A 23,850-nucleotide genomic window follows, 5' to 3' on the forward strand; every position below is an offset into this window, starting at 1 on the left:
TTGCTCTCTTCTCTTTCTCATGTCTTCCACAATTGCTTTGATTGCTAAAATCCTTCCCATCCTTCAAGCCTCAATTCAAGTGTCACCCTTCTCAAGGTGTTTTCCTGACTCTTCCTCAATCAGAAAAGATCTCTCCTTTCTCTGGGTCTTTATAGTCTCTTATCTCATGGCATTTATCTTGTCATTTTTTGTTGTTCAGTTGTTTCAGTTGTGTCTGAATCTTTGTGACCCCATCTCAGGTTTTCTTGACAAAGGGACTGGAGTGGTTTGCCATTTCCTTCTCCAGCTCATTTTACTGATGAGGAAACTGAGGCAAATAGTGTTAAGTTACTTGCCCAGGGCCACACAGTTATTAAGTATCTGAGGCTGGATTTGAACTCAGAAAGGTGAGTCTTCCTGACTCCAGGCCCAGCATTCTGTCCATTGTGCCACCTTCTGGCCCTGGTATAAGATCATAAAGGTATTACATAAAGGATTTTGGATTTAAACTCAGAGCTTCTGATTCCACACTCAAGGATATTTTCATTATTCCATTAAGTCCCCAATATTTGTGTCTCTTGTCCCTTATCTGCACCCCGTTAGACTGTATAGCTCTATGAAGGCAGTGACCAGGTCCAATTCATCCTTGAGCTCAGTGCCCAGGGGATGTTTAATGAATGACTATTTATACCTCTATGCTTTTGAAGGGGTCTGTGTGGGTGTTGGGGAATGAGGATTTAAACTAATTCCCATTCCCCTGCCTTCAGTTAAACCACAACTTGCAGTTCTGAGTTCTCATACAGGGAGAGTAAAAGGAGCCAAGGTCTCAGTACTTACTAGTTCACTGTGCTGTAGCCCTTGGCCTTGGTAAATCCGACAGAAATGGCCACAACTAAAGCAGGAAGCCCTAAAGAGGGAAATGGAAAAAAAAGAGAGATACTGTCAGATCCCACCACACCTGTTATCCAACCACCCTCACTGCCCCCAGTCTCCAACACAGAGCTTGTCAGCCCAAGATTTCAGAGGTAGAAACTGTGATGCCTTTCAACAGCCCTATTGTGTTGGTTGCTGCCAATTTTTTTCCTTTTGAATTAATTTACTTAGTCAATTTAGAACATTATTCCTTGTTAAATCACAAGCACTGCATTTTGGGAAGGACTTCAGTAAACTGGGGTTAAGCTCCAGAGGGTCAATTTAAGGCCAGGTCAAATGAAACTTTACAGGGAATGTTTAATCTGAAGAAGGAAAGACTTGAAGTGGACATAAATAAGACTTGTCCCTAAGAATCTGAAAGACTGCCGTGGGGAAGAATTATATTTCATGGGATTAGAGCCTCATAGTTAGAAGTAATTCATTCTCTCCAAGGATACCAGTGATTTCTTAAGTAACAAATTCAATGGCCACTTTTCTCAGTATTCATGTTTCTTGATTTCTCAGCAACATTTGACACTGTTGGCCACCCTCTCTTCCTGGTTAACCTCTTCTCTCTGGGTTCTTATGACCCTACACTTTCTTGATTTTCTTCTTACTTATCTTACTATTCCTCAGTCACTTTTTTTTCTGGACTATAATCATTATCTTATCTCATCTTATGATGGGTATACCAAGGTTTTGTCCTGAGCCCTCTTCTCTTTTGTCTCTGAACTTTCTCTTTCAGTGACTTTCTCTTTTGGTGATCCGTTTTCATGGGTTCAATTATTTTCTCTCCAAAGAGGACTCCCAGATCTATATAGCCACCTCTGGTATCTTGCCTGAGTTCTAGTCATTACATCACCAAATATCTAATGGATACTTCCAAATTTATTACAGCATTAAATATTAAATATCTCTATCACCCCCCCCACCCAACCCAACCTACTTCTCTTTATAAATTTCCCTTTTCTGCTACCAATACCATCATTCTTTCAGGTTCACAACCATAATCTACATCAAATCTTTACTCTTCCTCATCCTTTGATTAAGTCTTATTGATTCACCATCTACCTAACTTCCTTCTGCCCACACAATCATCACCCTAGCTTCATCCTTCATCACCTCTCACATGGACCACTGAAACTGGTCACCCTGCTTCAGGTCTTTCCGTTCCCTGACACCAATCCATCTGCCCCACAGCTTAGGGAGTAAGATCTGCGGTTTAGTAATATCTTACCATGTCTCTCTGATGTTCAATAAATGTCAGTGACTCTCTATTGCCTCTAGATTCAAATGTTGATTTCTCTGTTTGACATTTAAAGTCCATCAAAACCAGTTTCCAGGCTGTCTTTCTAGGCTTATTACACAATTACTTCTTATACACGTTGCTTTCAAGCCAAACTGTTTGTTTGTTATTTTGCTGTTCTTCATGCACAACATTCCATCTCCCACCACCCTACCTTTGCATGGATCATCCCCAATGTCTCCTCAGCTCTAGCTCTTAGTTTCAAGCTTTGCTTTAAGCTTATTTCAAGTATCACCAAGTTACACATCATCATGTAACATCTCCTTTCTGTCCCATCTGTTCCAGATACTTCCTAGAGTTCCTCTATCTCAAATTTACCATTTATTTATTTTGTGAATATTTACATGTATAGATTATCATCTCCCCCAATAGAATATAATCTCCTTGATGCTAAGGAGATTATGCCATTTTGTCTTCCTATCTCCAGTATCAGGTACATATTAAGCACCTGATAAATGCTTGTTAATTGACTGATCTCAAGACAATCTTGTTCAACTTGTTCCTGGAAGAGAAATCTCTCCTTAACAGCAGGATAACTACTGCCACCACCATGACCATCCTTATCTAAGTCAACAGCTAGGGTGACCTGTCACCTCCCAAGGCAGCCTATTGTTCATGTTTGTCCTCCATTTTTGAAGATCAAGGGTAATGTCTTGACTTGGGTATGAGTTGGATTTAAATGAAGCAAAGTTGCACCAAGACCTCAGCCTCACTCTTCTAGTTATCCAGGGCCAGTGGCAGGACTAAAGTCAAGAAGACTGAGGATGGCCCAGGATGCAATGCATGGCCATGACATCTTGAATGTCTGACCAAACTCTAAGTGGCAAACTCTAGAAAGCTCTAAGTGTTAGAAAGTCATTCTTTTTTTTTTAACCTTTACCATTTGTCTTAGTATCAATTTTTAAGGTAGTGATAATTCTTTACAGTGGTTAAGGCTAGGCAATCAGGGTTAAGTGACTTATCCAGGTCATAAAACTAGGAAGTGTTAGAGCCTGGATTTGAATCCTGGACCTCCTGACTCTCCAAGCTTGGTATTCTATCCACTATACTACCTTGCTGTCCTGAAAGTCGTTTTTAAGGGAGGAATTCTGCATTGGTTTCTCTGCAAATTCCACCCATCAACTGCACCATGTTGTTCTTTAGAGCCAATCGGAACAAGTCCAATCCCTCTTCTACAGCATTAAAGACAGTTCTGATGACCCTACTAAGTCTTCTCTTTTCCAGACTAAACAACCTCATCCATTTCAGTGAACTCTCACAAGACACGCTCTTCAGTCTTTTTGCTATTTGACCATCGCCTTCTGGAAGCAATACAGCTTGTTGGTGTCTGCCCTAGACCGACTTCACCCAAGTGGGGCTCGGAACATGAGGACTATGGTCTCCCTCTGTCTGAGTGATGCCCCTTTCTGGCATTCCTAGGATGGCATGAGGTTTTGGGCTGCCATATCACATTATTGGCTTATATTATCATGATGATTATTATCACAAGTAGCAATAACTGTAAACCCGATAATAGATGGCATTTATAGAGTACTTTCAGGTTTTCAAAATGCTTTACAAATAGAATCGAATTTGATTCTTACAGCAACAAATAATTATCATCATAATAGCTAGCATTTATATAGTGCATACTCTGTGCCAGGTATAGTGTTAAATCCTTTGTTGTTATTACCTGGTTTCATCCTCATGATAATCCTGAGTGCTAGGTGTTATTATTATCCCCATTTTATAGATGAAGAAACTGAGACAGACACAGGCTCATAAAAAATCTGTATCTTTTTCAACATAGGGCAAGAGGACTGGATGCACCCAAATGAAAAAGTAGGAATCAGAGTAGAAGGGATGCAGAATATCAGAATATTCAGCCAGATGGAGCCTCAGACATTATCTAAGTCCAAAGGTTTTATTTTAGGATGAAGCCCAGGTATCCCCTCTCCCAGGCCTGGGCCTTACCCCCATTCCTTCCCAGTACCCCACTGCCTAGAGCACGGGAGGGATCCCGGGTTCCACTTACCCCAACCGAGGCACAGGAAGCGCTTTCGAATAATGCGGTTGCGAAGTCTCCCAGTAACAGCCATGTAGGATTGCCAGGCCTCGGTGAGCACCCAACAGAAGGAGGACAGGAAGAAGAAGTGTAGGAAGGCAGCCACCAGGGTGCAGATCACCTGCAAGTGGTAGGAAGTTAAGGGAGGGTAAGCACAGCAGGGATCATGGGGCAGCCTGGCCTCCTCACCAGGGTCCTCTGAGCAGGCTACCAGAGCATCGAGGAGTGGCGCAGAGCGGTGCAGGAGCCACAGCCAGCCTGAGCACAGGGGATATCACAGGACAGGGACTCTCTTCCCCCAGAGCTGAGACTCAGACTACCTGGGTTACACTCAGGACATATGCAGAGCAAATACTCAGTTGATGGCCCAGATTAGGGCTTGGGCTACACCAACAGGGTTAGAGCTCACTTTAGGCCAGAGCTCAGACTTGGTTCAGACATGGATTTATGCCTCAATCTGGGATTGCCTTTAGGATTTAGAGCCCTGGATTATAGCTAACCTGATGCCTAGGATTAGGGTTGGGTCAGTGACATTAGAATTAGAGCCTTTATGAGTCAATGCTTAGGAAGTAATTATTAGGATTCCTCCTTGTGGAATTCAGAGTTAGACCTTCATCTGGCATTGAGATCAGGGCTCTTCTGCTCCATGCCAAAAGTTAGGGGCCAATCTGATCTTGGGGGAAAGGCTCAATAAACTGCGGATGAGAAGCCCCTGAATACCTCCCAAGAGTATTTCCTACCAGGGAAATGAAGTAATAGATACAGTATTACTAGATAAAAAACACTATTTAAATATATTAATATAATTTATTATTGTTGTTATTTTGTTATTAAATATAATTATAATATAATTAATACATCCTATTAATTAATATAAACATATTTAAGGAGGCAGCTAGGAAGCACAGTGGATAGAGCACCAGGCCTGGAGAGGAGAGGTCTTGCGTTCAAACCTGGACTCAGACACTTCCTAGCTGGGTGATGCTGGGCACATCACCCAACCCCATTTGCCCAGTTCTTGCCCTTCTGTCTTAGAGTTGTTACTATAACAGAAAGTTGCCTATAGAATAGAATATGTGGTCTGAACTTAAAGTAAGGAAAAGAGATTTAGCTCCATGCTTATCTACCTTTTCTATTAATACACTTTATGAAAAATAATAACTAGTAGATATCTTAATTTTAATTATAACAATTTAATATATTACATATATGGTTTAATTTAATGTTATCTGTATATATTATATGTAAAGGACTTAATGTAGCATATATCCATATACACATAGGGTTTAATAATTATATAAAGGATGTAATATATGTGTGTGTATATAGCATTCAATATAATTTATAAGGGTTTAATATAATATATGTACATATTCTATATTTAAAGGGTTTGCTATATAACATGTGTATAAAGGGTTTAATATGAATATGTATATGTGGTTTAATATAATGTTATATATGTTACATATAAAGGGTTTAATATATGTGTATACATGCAGGATTTAACATATTCTATAAAGGGTTTAATATAGATTTATATATATAATGTTTAATATAATATATGTACACACCTATATTTGAAGAGTTTACTATATAATATATGCATATATAAAGGGTTTACTATATTATATATGTATATACAAGGTTTAATTTAATGTTATGTGTATATGTTACATATAAGGGATTTAATATAATATATGTATACATGTAGGGTTTAATATATAAAGAGCTTAATATATAATATGTGTATATATTAGGTTTAGTATATATAAAGAGTTTAATATGTAATGTATATTTATATATACAGGGTTTAACATAATATATAGGGTTTAATATATATGTCTAAATATATGGTTTAATAGAATATATAAAGGGCTTAATATATATACAATATAGAGTAACATGCAATATAGATATATACAAAGGGTTTATTATATATTATATGCATAATATATAATGGGTTTAATATATATTTTATATAATACATATATAAAAGAAGGCCAGAACAGAAAGCAACCTTTGTCTTACCCTCTCATGGAATCACAGGGAGGGGGTGTGACTTGCCCAAGGTTACATCACAAATTTAGCAGTAAAGACTAAAAGGGAATCCAAGGCTCCAGCCATCCCCCTTAGGGTTTTTTTCACTATGATGTACACCAGAGATTACTCAGTGGTTCCTTATATTTGACTATATTCCCTCCAGTTTTAGTTAGGACTCTCCTCTTTTGTTTAATCCCCAGAGCATTAAAATAATTGAAACCAACTACTCAGCACCCCCCTCCAAAAACTCTTCACACACATAAAGAAAATGTAAATGGTCTAGTATAAAGCTAGAGTTGTACTAGAGAGTATTAACTAAGTGTATTGATTCTAAGGCAGAAGAGTATATATATTAAACACTTTAAATACATTATATTAAACTCCTTCTACATTATATATATATATACAAATTATATATTAAATCATTTAAATATACATATATTAAACTTTCTATAATATATATCTATACATATATTAAGCCATTTATATTTTTTTATTTTATTTTATTATTTTTTTAAACCCTTACCTTCTTTCAAGGCAGAAGAGTGGTAAGAGCTAGGCAATGGGGTTCAAGTGACTTGCCCAGGGTCACACAGCTGGGAAGTGTCTGAGGCCATATTTGAACCCAGGACCTCCAATCTCTAGGCCTGGCTCTCAATCCACTGATTTACTCAGCTGCCCCCCATTTATATATTTTAAAAAAGCAAAATTGATAGCAAGGGCTAGGCAATTGGGGCTCAGTGACTCATCTGGGATCACAAAGCTAGGATGTGTCTAAGTCCACATTTGAACCCAGATCCTCTCAACTCCAGACCTGGTGCTCTATCACCTAGTCGCTCATTTTTCCTTGTCTTTGACATCCCAAAGCTTAGCACCATGGTATGTGGTAAGCAGTTAAGGATGCTTTCTGGGTGCTATAATTTAGGGGGGACATTAGCAAATTGGAACATGTCCAGAAAAGGCTAACCAGAATGATAAGAGGTTTAAAGACTATACCACAGGAGGAATGGTTGAAGGAATTGAGCAATATGATGAAGGTCATTAAGTATTTGAAGAGTTAGGGTATGGAAGGAGGATTAGACTTATTTTGTTTGGCATTAATAGGCAGAATGAGGAACACTGGGAGGAAGGAAGTACATTTTTGTCACTATAAGGAAGAACTTACTAACAATTAAAACTGATCCAGAATAGAGACTTCCTTTAGAAGAAGAGGATAGATGACTCTCCTCAAGAAAAGATGATAGGGCAGCTAGATAGCACAGCAGATAGAAAACCAGGTTTTGGGTTCAAATCTTTCCTCAAATACTTTCTAGATGTGTGACCCTGGGCAAGTCACTTAACCCCATTTGCCTAACCTTTGCCTTTCTGTCTTAGAGTTTTTACTAGGACAGAAAGTAAGGCTTTAAAAAAGAAGAGAGATAATAGGGAATTCTTGCAAGAGGATGGATCAATGAGAAAAAAAGAGTATTTGATTTGGAATCTGGAGACCACTGTTTAAAAGCCAGCGCTGTGATTTACCTCCTCTGTGATTTTGGGCAATTTACTTCCCTCTCTAGGTCTCATTTCCCCTATCCTGCCCCTGCTCTTTTCCACCTCTATAAATTAAGAAGGTTAGATTAAGAAGTTCTTAACCATTTTTATGTCAAAGACCCCTTTCAAAAGCAGGTAAGATTCATGGAAACCTTCTCAGAATAATGTTTTGTTGCCTGTGTTCATGAACATCATCCTTCCCTTCCACCACTCAAATTTATATAGTACTATAAAAACATTAACTAATTTTATCCTCACAAATTTGGTGGGGGAAGAGGGTAGGCATGCTATTTTGAATCCCTGTTTTATAGCTGAGGAAACTGAAGTAAAGTGAAGTCCAGAGTCACAGAGCTAGTGAGTGTCTAAGGTCGAATTTGAACTCAGGTCTATATTTCTAACTCCAAGTGCAACACTCCATTCATGGCCCCACCTAGCTGCCTCTCATCGAAGGAGATGCTTAGCTTCAGTGATAAGTTATTGAAAATAAAGATGCATTTTTTCTCCCCATCCAAGTTCATCCTCATTCATCCCCACTCAAACTTAAGGATCCTTTGATTAAGGGATGGAATTCTGTGAACCTTACCATAATAACTTACAGGAACATAACAATTTTCCATTACAAAGCCTTTTGTCTACATCCTCTCAATGAATTTAGGTTACTGGTTGTGTTAGGGCTGAACTGGGAATCTGCTGATTTTAGTGATTTTTATGGTGGGGTGGGATCTGGGGAGCATCCTTACCTTGTTTCGAGTCTGGGTCTGTCCTATGAGGATGAGAGCGTTGGAAGAGATGATAGAGAGGCAAAAGTTGATGAGGATAACAGACCTTTCAGAGCGGATGTACCTGGAGGAGAGGAGAAACAAAAGAACACTGGGCCAGTTCCAATGTCTTGGGACGTACCTTCAATAGATTCTAGTGCTTTGTTAAGGAACCCTAGGCTTGGGAAGTGATCCAGTCATTTAGAATCATCATCGTCATCATGATTGCCATCACTGCCCTCATCTTAACCCTTGATACACATCTTCATCATGAGAGAGACAATTGTATCAGTGAGAGAACAGGTCTCAAAGCCAGGACAACCTGGGCTCAGGTCTTGCCTTGAGCACATACTCACTATGAGGCCCTGGGCAAGTAACCCAATGCTATAGAAATGTCCATAAGGATCTCTAACTTAGAAAACAACATATTAACATTATAGTTTTTTTAATTTTTTATTTAAATATTTATATTTATTATATATAAGTATATATTTATACATAAATATATATAATATATTAAATAAAATCTATATAAATATATAAATATTTATTTATAAATATTTTTATTTATTTCACTAAATATTCCCTGATTACTATTTAATCTCCTTCAGGCTTTACTGGATGATTTTGATACCTCTCCTCTAGGTAATTCTCTAAAGCTAGAAATTGCAGAGAACATGCTAGCATGTATTGGTAGAAGTGTTTCCTATAACAGTGAAACCACAGGTCTAGTTCCTATCCCATCCCTCACATTTGCATAATGGTCACAACCATTTCTATATAACCAACTTCAACACCACCAGCACATCAACCATCATCACTATCTATATACCTGATCACTAGCACACCTCTTCAGCACCATCACAGTTAGCACCACCATCATCCCCACAGTCAACTTCCAAATCATCCTTACCACCAGCAACTGTCCTACCATCACCATCATCATCACTGTCACCAAACTCATCTTCATAAGCATCACAATATATAATTACCATTGGCACAGTGTTGCTGTATATAAAATTCACATCACTATCATCTCCATAATCACTATCAGGTGATGGCAGGTGAAAACATAATCATAATCATCTATATAATAACCATCACCATCACTAGCATCGCCATCCCTTTCTCTCTTTTCTCTCTTTTCTCTTTCTTCTCACTCTTCCTTCTTTCTTCTCTCCCTTCCCTCCCTTCTTTTCTTCCTCCTTCCCTCTCTCTCTTCCCCCTCCCTTCCTCTCTCTCTCTCTCTCTCTCTCTCTCTCTCTCTCTCTCTCTCTCTCTCTCTCTCTCTCTCTCTCTCTCATTGGCTAGCTAGTTAACCATCTTATAAAATCACCATTACCGTGAGCACAATCACCATCATCTCCATAATCATATCATCATCACAATCAATAAAATCACCTTTACCATCATCACTGTTATCATCACCAACACTGGTACCATCATCACCAAAGATAACCACCATCCCATCATCATCATACACCCTTTTCCCAAGACTTCATCAGGCTTTGGGAAAGAGTATCATCCAGCAGAAAGAGTGCTGGATCTGGAATCAAAGGACAAGGTTCAAATTCTGTCTCTTTCTCCTATGATCACTTAAGCCACTCTAGTCCAGTTTTGTCACCTGTGAAATAAGGGGTTTGCATTTTATCCTCTGTAGCTTTCTCTTCCTTCAGCTCTAAATTTATGATCAACAAGGTTGTTGTGTTTTCTCATGGCCTGAGGTATGAACTGTAGAAAGCCGGTGACAATAATCTTGCACCACAATGACAATTGGAGAAGAAACATAAGGGTTATGAGATTGTGTCTATATTTTTTTTTTGGTGGAAAAAGATCTGGTCACAACCCCCCCCCCCAACAAGTATCAAAAATTAAAAAAATGCTTCTTCTTCTGGGGAACTTAGATGTCACTGGAGACACCATCCCCTGTGGCCCCTGGAAGCTCCTTCATGGGGGACATAGATCCCAACATAGATTCAAATAAAAGGACAAGAGGGAGTAATATTTTCAGTTCTACCAATTAGTACTTCTTAGGTCCTCCCTTTCTTCATCTATCAAATAGAGTGATTGAGTGAGAAGAGCTCTAGGGTTCCTTCTAGCTTCTATTGGTTGTCCTATGAGTCTGTTCTCATTTTCCAACCACCTGCAACCACCCACCTGATCAGGATTTGTCTATCTGATGTGCTCCAAACACTGTGTGTTGTGTGAGGATGTGCCTATCTGGGCAGACGTGTTCCTCTGTGTGTGGCGTCTGCACAGAGGTGTATGAACCTGTGCATGCAGGAATGTTTGTGAATACAAATGGGTAAGCAGAACTGACAGGGAGCGTATGTGTAAGGGCATACAAAGGAGTGTCGTAGTTAGGATTTGCACGTCTCAGACACCATCCACAAGGTACAAAAACCACTGCTTGCTTCAGTCTATCCAATCCCTCAAACCTGTGAGATCAGTAAAAATCTGAACCAACTCTCTCCCTGTCAACAAACAAAAACCAGCCAAATTGGATTCTTAGAGGTCCAGAATAGATCAGAGAATATTAGAGATGGAAGGGCCCTCAGGACATGGAGAATTGAAAGAACAAACACAGAATATTAGAGCCAGAAGGGACCTCAAAATGGGTACTGTCAGAGGACAAAAGGGCCCTAGCACAGAGAATGTTAAAACTAAGAACATGGAATGCAAGGATCAAAAAGAACCCAGAACATAATTATTTTTGTTGTTCAGTCTTTCAATGTTGACTGACTCTTCATTGACCCCATTTGGGGTTTTCTTGGCAAACATAATGGTGGGGTTTGCCATTTGCTTCTCCAGCTTATTTGACAGATGAGGCAATTGAAGCAAATAAGGTAAAGTGACTTGCTCAGGGTCACACAGCTAATGAGAAAGTATTAATTCTAAGACAGAAGGTAAGGGTTAAAACATACACATATATTATTAAATGTCTGAGTTGCATAGGACCTTGGAAATCATGTTCTCTGACACTGTCGTTTTATAGGAAGCCTGAGAACTAGGCAGTGACTAGGCCAAGGTCACAAAGCAAGTCAGAGCTAGAAGTCTCCTAACTGGCTGTCCAGAGCTCTTTCCACAGAAACGCTCAGCTGCTTCTGGAGTCCGCCTCAGCCAGCCCGATAAGGTCATTAGCCAGTACGATGTCAACGATAATTGAACCTGACAGTTCCCGACACGGTCCCAGGGGCAGGCAGCCCTGGAGGCAGGACAGGTCGATGTGACCCCCTTGTAGGGAACTGGTTCCATTTTCCTTTTCGATCAGGATGCCAGGGTGATTGGCAGCTGAGTGGGAGGAAGGGGTGGGGGTGAAGCAAGAGATTAGATCATGCTGGCTGATGCCTCTGGGAAAATAACCAGAATCTGGTTCCCAGGACTTGGGGAGGTAATTTCCCCAACTACAAAAATAATTTATCCTACTATTCCATTGTACTCACTGATTGCCTGGGTGACCCTGGGTAAGGCCCTTCCCCTCTCTGGGCCTCAGTTTTACCATTTGTCAAATAAAAAGGTTATATTAGTTGATCTTTAAGGCCCCTTCTGGCTTTTTTATTACGTTTTATGTTCTAAGGTCGTTCTAGCTCTGATATGCTCTATTCTAAATCTAAATAGGTCTTTGATTATTTTTAAAGCATTATTGCACTTATAATTCCACTAACTGTTCACAAAATTCTCTAGATGATAATAAAGTCAGGGAAAGTATTATCCTTTGATTAGAGGGGGAAACTGAGGTCTCCCAAAGTGATTCCTCTCCCTCCCCATTCACATAGTCAGACCACAGCAGTTGGGACTCAAATGTAGGTCCCCTGACTCTAAGCTGAGGTATCTTCACTTCATACCATTCTCTCTTGTGATCAATGTGATGTGTCCTAAACCAAGCATCAGAGTGGGTGTTCAGTGGTCACTCCCCCAACACTAGCCTATGAACTGATTTAAGACATTTAAGAGATGGATTTAGAGCTAGAAGAACCTTAGAGATTATGGCGTCCAACCCCCTCTTTTTATACTTAAAAGAAACTGACCCAAAGGGCGCTAAAAGACTGCTTGCCCTCGGACCCAGCCATAGCACTACTGGGTTTATATCCCAGAGAGATAATAGGGAAAAAGACTTGTTTAAGAATATTCATAGCTGCACTCTTTGTGTGGCAAAAATTGGAAAATGAGGAGATGCCCTTCAATTGGGGAATGGCTGAACAAATTGGGGCATCTGTTGGTGATGGAATACCATTGTGCTCAAAGTAATAATAAAGTGAAGGAATTCCATGGGAACTGGAACAACCTCCAGGAAGTGATGCAGAGTGAGAGGAGCAGAACCAGGAAAACAGAGTACCCAGAGAGTGGCACAATCAAATATAATGGACTTCTCCATTAGTTGCAATGCAATGATCCAGGACAATTCTGAGGGACTTAGGAGAAAGAATACTATCCACATCCAGAGGAAGAACTGTGGGAGTAGAAACACAGAAGAAAAGCGACTGCTTGATCACATGGTTCAATGGGGAAACGATTGGGGATGTAGATTCTAAATGATCTCCCTAATGTAAATATCGGATCAATAACAGATGTAAACCCAGTGGAATTGTGTGTCAGCTATGGGAGGGGTTTGAGGGAGAGGAGGGAAAGAACATGAATCATGTAACCATGGAAAATTTTTCTTAATCAATAAAATTAAATGACAAAAAAGAGAAACTGAAGCACAGAATGGTTAATGATTGTTTCAAGGTAGGACATCCAATGAACATCTGAGATAGGATATGAATCTAGATTTTGTTGCCTCCAAGTTCTATGCCCTATTCACTACTCTACAGAGTCTCAACACACTTGCCAAAGGCAATCTTCTCTCATTTAACTTTCATGATGTCTTCAGGAAGAAGAAAGGGAATTAATAAGGAATGTAGGGAGGGTAAAAGGAAGGAAGGAGAAAAGGAAGAAATGAGGAAAGAATAAAAGGAGGAAGGAAGAGGAAGAATGAGAAATGAATTTGTTCTCCCCATTTTACAGATATGGCAACAAAAGTCCAAAGGTCTTGCTCAGGGTCAAACACTGAACAGAACCAGAACAGAAACCCAGACCCATTCCAAACAAACCATTCTGAAACACCTGATAATATAGGATGGTCATGCCAGCAACTAGTGCCATGTCAGATTTAGGGGATTCCTGAGAAACTACCCCCACCCTCACCCCCCCAAAAGGCTGCCCCCCATTTCCCAAAGGGCATCCTGAGAACCAGTTAGTTTCCTACCTACCTCCACACAGAAACGTAGATGATGATGAGAAGTAGCAGGGTCAGGGAAGACACACCGCAGCCCACGATGAGTGTGACTGAGGGGACAATCACCTTTTCCATGTTCTGTAAAAGGGAGACACATACATAACAGGGGAATGGACATGTCAGCGTCAGTCCCTGACTAGGAAGAAACAGGAAGATGGCATAGAATTGAATGGAATGAAGCCAAATGGAAATGGAAAGGGATATATATTCAATCTAAATTCTAGTCCCAGCTTTGGGACTCACTAGCTATATTGAGAAGCCCCTTCCCCTCTCTAGTCCTTGGTTTCTTCTTCTATAAATAAGGAGCCTAAAATGCAGTGGAACTCATGGAACTCTAAGGTACCTTCTTGCTTTCCATGAGGCTATGAATGGAAAAGGATAAAGTTTGGGGCTACAGGTCAGGGACAGAGGCAGGGCAAGAACCCATATTTCCTGACTCCGAGTCTAAGGATCTGTCTATGATCTGATCATATCATTGATTCCTGGGTGAGGTGGGGTATGGTCAGGAGGCTGGGTCAATGAGATTTAACCCAAGACAAAATGCATACTCACTGGATCCCTCTTTCCATCCATTCTTTTCCTTCTCCTGCTTTCTTTTTAAAAATTTTAAAATAATATTTTATTTTTCCTCAATTATACTCCTACTTTCTTTTACCTGTTCTTCAAGGACTCAGGTCTAACCTCTTCTGGATCCTTCCCCATCTTCCCTGACCTTACCTAGCCAGTATTGACCTTTCCCTTCCCTTAGAGTTCTCATTATTTAGTTGCCACAGCCAAGCACTTGATATTTGGCACTCCTTTTTTTTGGATGGGGGTGGGAGAGAGCATAGAGATGAAGGCTCATGTTCTGTGTTGAGCATCCTTCTGCCTCTTTCTCACCTCCAAATAGAGCACAATCCAAAGCAGGGCAGACAAGGGAGGCTGCCTAAATAAACTTGCAGAATGCAGGAAAATCATAAAGGTTACCCAATAAGAAGAACTCTGTAATAACTGAATAACCGTAGCTGTCCTTCAATGGATTTTCCTTGGAATATAGTGAGCTTCCAGTCATTAGAGGAGTTCAAGCCAAGGCAGGAGAAAAGCTTGCATCTCTATAATGCTTTGAGGCTTATTAAAGGCCTCTTAATAGGTTCTACAGCTCCCACTCTGGGGGCCTGCTCTCCTAATTGGGGAGCATTTACTAGAACTAGTAGGCAACCCAGACATTTCCCAGCCATGCCAGTCCCTGCTCTAGAGAAATGAAATCACAAATCTGGATAAAAAATAAATTTTAAGGTAGTCTAGGCAATAGAAGAAGTTAGGAATTAACCTCTATGGACCTCAGTTTTCCTGCCTCTAAAGAAAAAGGGGATCTATAGAGATACAATTGATAATTTCCAATCCAGGATCAGTAGTCTAGCAACCTAATTCTGATGATAATTCACTGTGCAATCATGGGCAAATTGCTTCCCCTTTCTGGGCCTCAGTTCTCCACTTTGTCAAATGGGGTTGAGGAGGAAGGAAAGATATGGAACAGATTGCCTCAATGGTTCTTCAAAGCTCTATATTCTATACTTTGCATTCCACCATGACTTTCAGTTCTTACATTCTAGGATTCTTTTTCCCTCTGTCTGTTCATCCTAGTAATTAATCCCTTACTCACATTCATAGGAGTCTGAGCTAAGTTCCCCACCTGCTGTTCTCAACTATATCTCAGGGCATTTGAATAGTGTAGAGGTGGGAAGGAATTTGGCAATTTAGAGAGAGACAACTGACAATTATTTAAGGGTCTCACACAGTATCCACGGAAGAAACTCTATTAACAATTACACTTTCCTCTTGCTCCATCCCTCCTTCCTTCCTTCCTCTCTCCCTTCCTGTTATAATTTCTTTCCTCCTCTCTCTGCCTATAACCCCCCCCCCCTCTCTCTCTCTCTCTCTCTCTCTCTCTCTCTCTCTCTCTCTCTCTCCCTCCCTCCCTCCCTTTCTGTTCCCATTTTTATGTCCTTTGTCCTTCTTTCTCTTTTTCTCCCTCTCTGCCATTCCCTTTGTCTCAGTCCATCTCTGCATCTTTTTCTGTGCATCTTCCTTTATCTCTCTGGATGTTTTCCTCTATCTCCTCTTTCTCCTTCTTCAGTTCTCTTTGTCTTCCCTCCTATCAGTCTAGGGTTGCAGCTGTCTCCAATATTATGCTGGTCTCCAGCTACTCTAACCTACTTTACCAGCTGACACAAAGAGGAAAAACATCCAGAAACAATGAAGTACCTTAGAGCACCCTCTCTTCACCTCACCCACTCCTGCCATCGGGATGCTGAGGTCAACTCTCTGGGTGTGCCATATAGCCTTGAAGAGAGATCTCAGTCATGGAGCTAAGGAAACAGCACCTATCACCTCCCTCAAAACTCATGCCCACACAAGGAATTCAGGGCTTCAAAAAACAAACAAACAGGTGAAATACTTCAGCCTGGCATTCAAAGCCTTAAAAAATACCTAACCAATCGGTAACCTTATTCCTAGCCCTCACTCTCTAAATAAGGATCATTCCTACTTCCATGTCTTGGTTTAGTCTCCCTGCCCCACCATGTTGTCCAACTTCCTCATCCTTTATCAAAACAAACAAACAAACAAAAAAACCTCCTGTTCCATCTCCTTGGGGAAGTCATCTATCCCTGATGTGCCCAATCCTTCCTGAGCTCTCCCTCCTGGGAATTCTATAGGTCTATCTACTTCACATAATTCCCCATTAGCTCACATCTTCTCTAGATATCTCAATCCATTAACAAGTATTTGAGTACCTTTGATGTGCTAGTATTCTTATTTCCCAGTGGTGGGGTAAAATAGAAAGAACACAGCTTCTGGAGTGAGAGGACCTAGATTCAAACCACTTCTTTCATGCTTAGTACTTCTATGACCTTGGCATGACTCCCTCTGGCATATAGTCTCCTCACCTGGTCTCAATGGCTTCTGAGATGCCTTCTTGGTCTAAAGCTAGCATCCCATAATCCCTTGGGGTTAGGAGTCAGGAGAATGGGGAATTAGAAAGATCAATGGATTTAGGTTCGAATCCTGCCTCTGATGTTGCCTATCGTTGTAGCTTTGGATAAATCACTTAAAATCCTTAGAGACCTGATGGTCTCTAAGGTTTCTTCCAGTTCTAGACCTGTGATCTTTTGAACTCTCTAGGTAAGACTTTAGGCAGGTCACTTCCCTTCTGTGTATCTTATTTTCCTCTTCTGTTCATTGGACACAGGAATTCTTATACTACTGGCTTCATGATTCTCACTATAGTGAGAATCGATTCAGAAAACTTAAGCTTTGGTTTCATATCTGGCATTAATCTTCTGGTGTCATGTTAGACCAAGTGCCTTCCCCTTTAGGTCTAATTTTCCTATTTTCTATGTCAAATTAAGAGTTTGGATTAGATATTTTCTTTTTTTTTAACCCTTATCTGACCTTGAGTCAGAAAATAATATGGTCCCAAATCTAATAACTACTACTTATGGAATCTTGGGAAACCTTCTGCAGTTTTCTCATCTGTAAAACAGAATAATGAAAGCAGATACCAGGGCAACTAGGTAGGTGGTTCAGTGATAGAGTGGCTAGGTCTGGAGTCAGGAGGATCTGAGTTCAAATTTGGCCTCAGACATTTCCTAGCTGGGTGACCCTGGGCAAGTCACTTAACTCCCATTGCCTAGCCTTTGACATTCTTCTGCCTTGGGATAATATTTCTATATCAATTATAAGACAAAAGGTAAGGGTTTTTAAAAAAGATAAAGATACCTATCTCATAAAGTTATTAAGATCAAATGAGATAACATGAATAAAGCACTTTGAAAACCTTAAAATGTTGTCAGTTAATAATTTAATAACAATAATAAGCATTTGGGGGAGGGAGGGGGTTTGGATCCACAAATCAGCACCTCCTCTGCAGTGTCATCTTTTATCTTTTATTTTTTTTAACACTTACCTTCCATCTTAGAATCAATACTAGGTATTGGTTCCAAGGCAGAGGAGTGGTAAAGCAATGGGGATTTAAGTGACTTACCCAGGGTCACCCAGCTAGGAAGTACCTGAGGTCAGATTTGAACCTAGGACCTCCCATCTCTAGGCCTAGTTCTCAATCCACTGAGCCACTCAGCTGCCCCTGTAATGTCATCTTAAAGAGCTACATTGGACACAGAATGGTTAAATGACTTGCCTGCAGTCCCAGAATCATAGAGTGAACCCTGATCCTGTTCACAGACTGAGCTATAGCACCCTGACTCAAGCATATGCCATGGGTCTCAAGAAGGCCTGGGTGAGGGGATGAAATCAGGCCAGCAGAAACAACACACAGGCTCAGACGCCTAATAGGTTTTTCCTTCTTAGCGAGTCTATAGCACCAGAGAATTTCAGGATGTCAGAACCAGAAAGGACCTTAGGACCAGTATTTTCACAACTACTTCACAGAAGAGGATGCAAAGGTCCAGAGTAGGAAAGGAAAACATCCAAGGTTACCAGTGCTATTATCAAGGTGGAAACCATCCTACCAAGAAGAAGGCATCATTCTGGGAGAGTACAAGGTCAGATAGCATCTTACTGGAGCTAAGGGGAAGGAGGGAATGATGAGGGGGTGACCCCTGAAGATGCAAGGCCTTCTCTAGGACAGTTAGCTTCGTATTCAATGCTAACCGGCTGGCTGGAGACCCTGAGGCCTGCCATGTTGTTCTGTCACCTGCAAATGGACATGCATCACTTGATAGAGGGTTCATTCCTCATGCACCTCCAGCCTGCTCCTCCCCTCCATTCCCTATCTGCTGTGGCCATCTGCCTCTTCCTGCCCTCATTAGGATAGGGCAGCTGGCCTCCCTTGCCCCCATCTCCTCTTGGTCTTGCTTGGATGCTTCCCAAATTTCCCCACATTCCTTTTGAAACTTATCCTACGAGATTTTACTGAATATTTCCTGAGTATCTCATTATGTACTAGGCTCCAAATGGGGACGGAAATGAGCCTTGAACACCAGAGCTGGATCAGACTTTAAAGGTTACCTAATCCAGCCTCTTCAATGATTATTCTTCAATTCAATACAACAAACTTTAATTATGAAGAAAGTGTTGTTCAGTCGTTTCAGACATGTCTGATTTTTCATGACCCCATTTGGAGTTTACTTGGCAAAGATACTAAAATGGTTTGCCATTTCCTTTCCTAACTCATTTTACAGATGAGGAAACTGAGGCAAATAGGATTAAATAATTTACCCTGGTTCATTCAACTAGTAAATGTCTGAGGCTGGATTTAAACTTAGGTCTTTCTATTCCAGGCAGGCTGCTCTATACTCTGTACCAACCTAGAGGCCCTAACAAAGAAATTAAATACACACTAAACCAAGAATTGATACCTGCTCTCAAGGGCCTTACAATTTATTAGGTGGAGAGAGAGAGAAAGAAAGAAAGAAAGAAAGAAAGAAAGAAAGAAAGAAAGAAAGAAAGAAAGAAAGAAAGAAAGAAAGAAAGAAAGAAAGAAAGAAAGAAAGAAAGAAAGAAAGAAAGAAAGAAAGAAAGAAAGAAAGAAAGAAAGAAAGAAAGAAAGAAAGAAAGAAAGAAAGAAAGAAAGAAAGAAAGAAAGAAAGAAAGAAAGAAAGAAAGAAAGAAAAAAAGAAAGAAAGAAAGAAAGAAAGAAGGAAGGAAGCAAGGAAGGAAGGAAGGAAGAAAGAAAGAAAGAAAGAAAGAAAGAAAGGAAGGAAGAAAAGGAAAGGAAGAAAGGAAGAAAGGGAAAGGAAGGAAGGAAGGAAGGAAGGAAGGAAGGAAGAAAGAAAGAAAGAAAGAAAGAAAGAAAGAAAGAAAGAAAGAAAGAAAGAAAGAAAGAAAGAAAGAAAGAAAGAAAGAAAGAAAGAAAGAAAGAAAGAAAGAAAGAAAGAAAGGAAAGAAGGAAGGAAGGAAGGAAGAAAGGGAAAGGAAGAAAGGAAGAAAAGAAAGAAAATAGAAAATGAATACAAAGTAATTTCAAGAGACAGAAACCACTAATTACAGAGTGTATAAGGGGAGGCCTTGTGGAAAAGACAGCATCCAATTGCTTTGAAGAGAGCTAAGGATTCTGAGAATTGGAAGTGGGAAGGGAAGGTCCACTCTAGACATGGAGGATAGCCTGTGCTAGGGCAAAGAGATGGGATGTCATATATAACTAGGACTCCATGTTGCTATCAATAGCTCTCACTTTAACCCAAATAATTCTAGCCTAAAAATCATAAGCCTCAGGCAGCTGGATGGCTCAGTGGATTGAGAGCCAGAATAGAGACAGGAGGTCCCAGGTTCAAATTTGACCTCACACACTTCCTAGCTGGGTGACCCTGGGTGAGTCATTTAACCCCCACTGCCTAGCCCTTATTGCTGTTCTTCCTTGAAATTCATACTTAGCATTGATTCTAAGACAGAAAGTAAGGGTTAAAAAAAAAATCACAAGTCTTGGGTTCTACTCCAGACTCAGCATCTAACTGTCTGTATAATCTTAATCATGTCTCTTTATGTTAGTCTCAGTTTCCTTACCTGTCTAATGGAAATAATAATCTCTGCTTTGACTACTGGGCTTCTGTAGGAACCAGAGAAGGCAATGAATGTGAAGGGTCTTTGGAATAAAGCTCAACACAGATGAAAGTAGTTGCTTATGCGCTACCCCACTGACAGGGCCAGTGACCTCCAGATATTAGAAGACTGCAGGCAGCACCATTGGCTGCTGGCCTTCTGCTCACATGCTGCAATTCAGACCCTCCTGGGTGGACGATTCTCCACGGGGCCAGTAAATCTATTCACAAAGGATTTTCTTTGTGACCAGCTCATTCAAAGGAGAAGACTAGGTCATCAGCAGAGAACTCGGCCTAGATAATCCTCTCTCCCAGCCTGGGGTCCACAACCCTGATAACTCTGGGGCAGAAATCACTGGAGGCCCCCAGGCCTGGAGGAGGAGAGCAGGCAGACACCTCTCAGAAGAGAGACGTCCCTGATGGGAGCACAACAAGGTAATCGCTGTAAGACATAGCCAACAACATGGAATTATTTTGCTTAAGTACCGACTACTGGGAACAGAAAGCAATTTTTAAAAAATCCTTACCTTCTGTCTTTGAATCAATATTAAGTAACAATGCCAAGGCAGAAGAGCAGTAAAGGCTAGGCAATTGGGGTTAAATGACTTGCCTGAGATCACAACAAACCCAGGACCTCCCATCTCCCAGCCTGCCTTTCTATTTATTGGGCCACCAAGCTTCCCCAAGAGCAATCTTTTTAAAGAGGAGTATCAATAAAATAAAAGAGAAAATAAAAATTTAAAAACAGAATATATATGTATTTAAAAGAAGAATATATATTTAAAAGATGGAAAATATTTGAAAGACAGAATATATATTTAAAAGACAGAATATATATAGTTAAAATGGAATATATATTTGAAAGATAGAATATATTTTAAAAACAGAATATATCTTTAAAGGATAGACTATATATTTAAAAGATGGAATATATAGTTAAAATAGAATATATATTTACAAGATGGAATATATATAAAAGATAGACTATATATTGAAAAGATAGAATATGTATACTTAAAAGATTTTTATTTAAAAGATGGAATATAAATTTTAAAATAGAATATATATTTAAAAGATAGAATATATATTTAAAAGAGAATATGTATATTTTAAAAAGAATATATATTTTAAAAATGAAATATATATTTTACAATAGAATGTGTATTTAAAAGATAGAATATATATTTAAAAGAGAATATGTATATTTTAAAAAGAATATATATTTAAAAAATGAAATATGTATTTTATAATAGAATATGTATTTAAAAGATAGACTATATATTTAAAAGACAGAATATATATATATATACATATAGATACACATATATTTATTCTCTCCCACCCCCCAAAAAGGATCAATGATTTTGTCAGTATAGGGAATTGCCCCTAGCAACACCGATCCCAGCCTTTCTACTCTGACTTTGGAGAGATGCCTAAAAGAGTTGCTCCAGGCACATAGAGGGAAATTGATTCACCAAGGTCAATAACTAGTAATGTCAGAAGCAGGTTTTGAACTAAGGCTTTCCTGACTCCAGGCCTAGGACTCTATCCACTATGGCAGGGAGCTTCAGAGTCAAGGATAAGATTCAGGAAAAACAAAAACAAAAACAAAAACAAAACAAAAACCAAAATGACTATGGTACTTTAAGTACTTAAAACAACTATTTTCTCAAAGATGTTAAATGACAATGAAAAATTCTTTGTTATAAAGATGGTTCTCAGGAGAGGGGTGTGGAAGGTAGACAGGGAGAAATCTAGGCAATGTGAAAACAGAAGATATAAATAAAAATAATAAAAGACTTGATAAAATTAGAACCCAAGTCAGCACACTCCTAGGCCACAGGCCTTTCCAATATACCATTTTGAAGCCTTCAAAGTACTATTTCAGAGAGTTCTTATTCTCCCTTTTCCTTTTTTTTTATTTTAAATCCTTTCTTTCCTACTAAAAACTCTTAAGACAGAAGGGCAAAGGTTAGGCAAATGGGGCTAAGTGACTCTCCCAGGGTAACAGAGCTAGGAAGTGTCTGAGGCCCATTTTGAACCCAGGTCATCCCAACTCCAGGTCTGTCTCTATCCATTGACCCTACTTGCCCCTCTTACTCTCTTTTTACAGATGGTGAAACTGAAGCTCAGAAACTGACCTGGCCATGGCTCCCTGCTGTAAGGGCGGGGATAGCCGAGTTAGCACTCTTTGCACTGGACCCTGTTGTCACAAATAGAGGTCCCTTCAGGTAGGCCTTATCCCAAGCTGGGTTGTCTCACGTCCCCTCCATCCACATCCTCACCTCATAAACAGAAAACTCAGCAGAGGCCAGGAGATAAGATGGAGAAAGAAGCCCAGAGAAGCCCCGGCTCACCCACAAGAGGGGCACGGAGGGAGAGCTCAGGGAGTGCCTACAGCCTCTGACCCAGGCTCATTCCCACTGGGGATCTAGGCCTGTTTTTTGTCTAATTGTTTCCTACCTGCCTCATGGGACTGTGGAGAGTAAACTGCTTTGTGATCCTTAAAGAAATAGAAAGTGTCATCTGAAATTCCAATTTAATTGAGTACTTTCTTCATAACCTTGGGAGAGGCCAGTGTGTGTGTATACATATAAATACACACATGTGTGTATATAGAATTCATATATAGACTTGTGTGTCTAAATACATATTGTATTTAAAAAGAAGTATTTATATATTATTGCATATATACCCATGCATATATCTATATGCCTATAGATATATATATAGGTGTACATACATATATTATACATATATATATATATTTATTTCCACTTATCTTTAACTGAAATGTATCATTTTCTTCAATTACACATTTTTAAATTATAATTTTAAATATATTTTGAAATTAAATTCTAAATATTTTTAAATTAAATTTTAAACCTTTAAATATTATTTAAATCAAATTTTTAAATATTGTTTTGAAATTAAATTTTAATTATTTTAAATTAAAATTTTTAATATTATTTTAAAATTTAAATTTACATACTATTTGAAAAATAATTTTAAATTTAAAATTATTCTGAGAAGGGCTCAGGACTGCCAATGGGTCTATGACACAAAGAAAGTTAAGAATTCCTGACTTAGACCATTCTCCTCCTCACCCCCCCCAGACAAGGATGCTGATGTCTAACAGAGATTTAGTGATCTGCTGCCATGGTCCATAGAAGAGATAGGATTTGAACCTGGATCCATTAGCTTAAATTCTTTGGATCTTCACTGTCCACCAAATCCGCGCTGGGTCTGTCTCTCTAAAGTCACCTGTGGATGCCACATCCAATTAGAAAAGGAGGCCAGGCCACGGGGAGAAGCAGGAGTCCAGACAGAATTTGGCCTGCCTTCATCCACGCCGGCCTCTTTTCTCATCAGCTCCCGCTGGGCCCAGAGAATTGGGCCGGGCCACCTGCAGGCTCTGGCTGGCCCTACCTTTTCTCTGCTTTCTTATTTTAGTCTCTGTATCTCTA

At 39.7% G+C, this 23,850-nt stretch overlaps 1 protein-coding gene across 10 annotated transcripts in view; it reads right to left on the reverse strand.

Annotated features, from left to right (window-relative positions):
* The window catches only part of ADGRB1 (adhesion G protein-coupled receptor B1), a 290,949-nt gene that overhangs the window by 75,658 nt on the left and 191,441 nt on the right, over window positions 1-23,850 (reverse strand). For all 10 annotated transcript variants that reach the window (XM_056820734.1, XM_056820738.1, XM_056820736.1 and 7 more), the window contains 4 exons: window positions 13,822-13,925; window positions 8,552-8,654; window positions 4,212-4,362; window positions 817-886 (listed from right to left, as the gene is read on the reverse strand). In XM_056820734.1, coding sequence (XP_056676712.1) covers window positions 817-886; window positions 4,212-4,362; window positions 8,552-8,654; window positions 13,822-13,925 — 428 coding nt within the window. The remainder of the gene's footprint in view (window positions 1-816; window positions 887-4,211; window positions 4,363-8,551; window positions 8,655-13,821; window positions 13,926-23,850) is intronic.

The sequence above is a fragment of the Monodelphis domestica genome, chromosome 3, assembly GCF_027887165.1.
Source record: "Monodelphis domestica isolate mMonDom1 chromosome 3, mMonDom1.pri, whole genome shotgun sequence".
In the NCBI taxonomy this organism is placed as follows: domain Eukaryota; kingdom Metazoa; phylum Chordata; class Mammalia; order Didelphimorphia; family Didelphidae; genus Monodelphis; species Monodelphis domestica.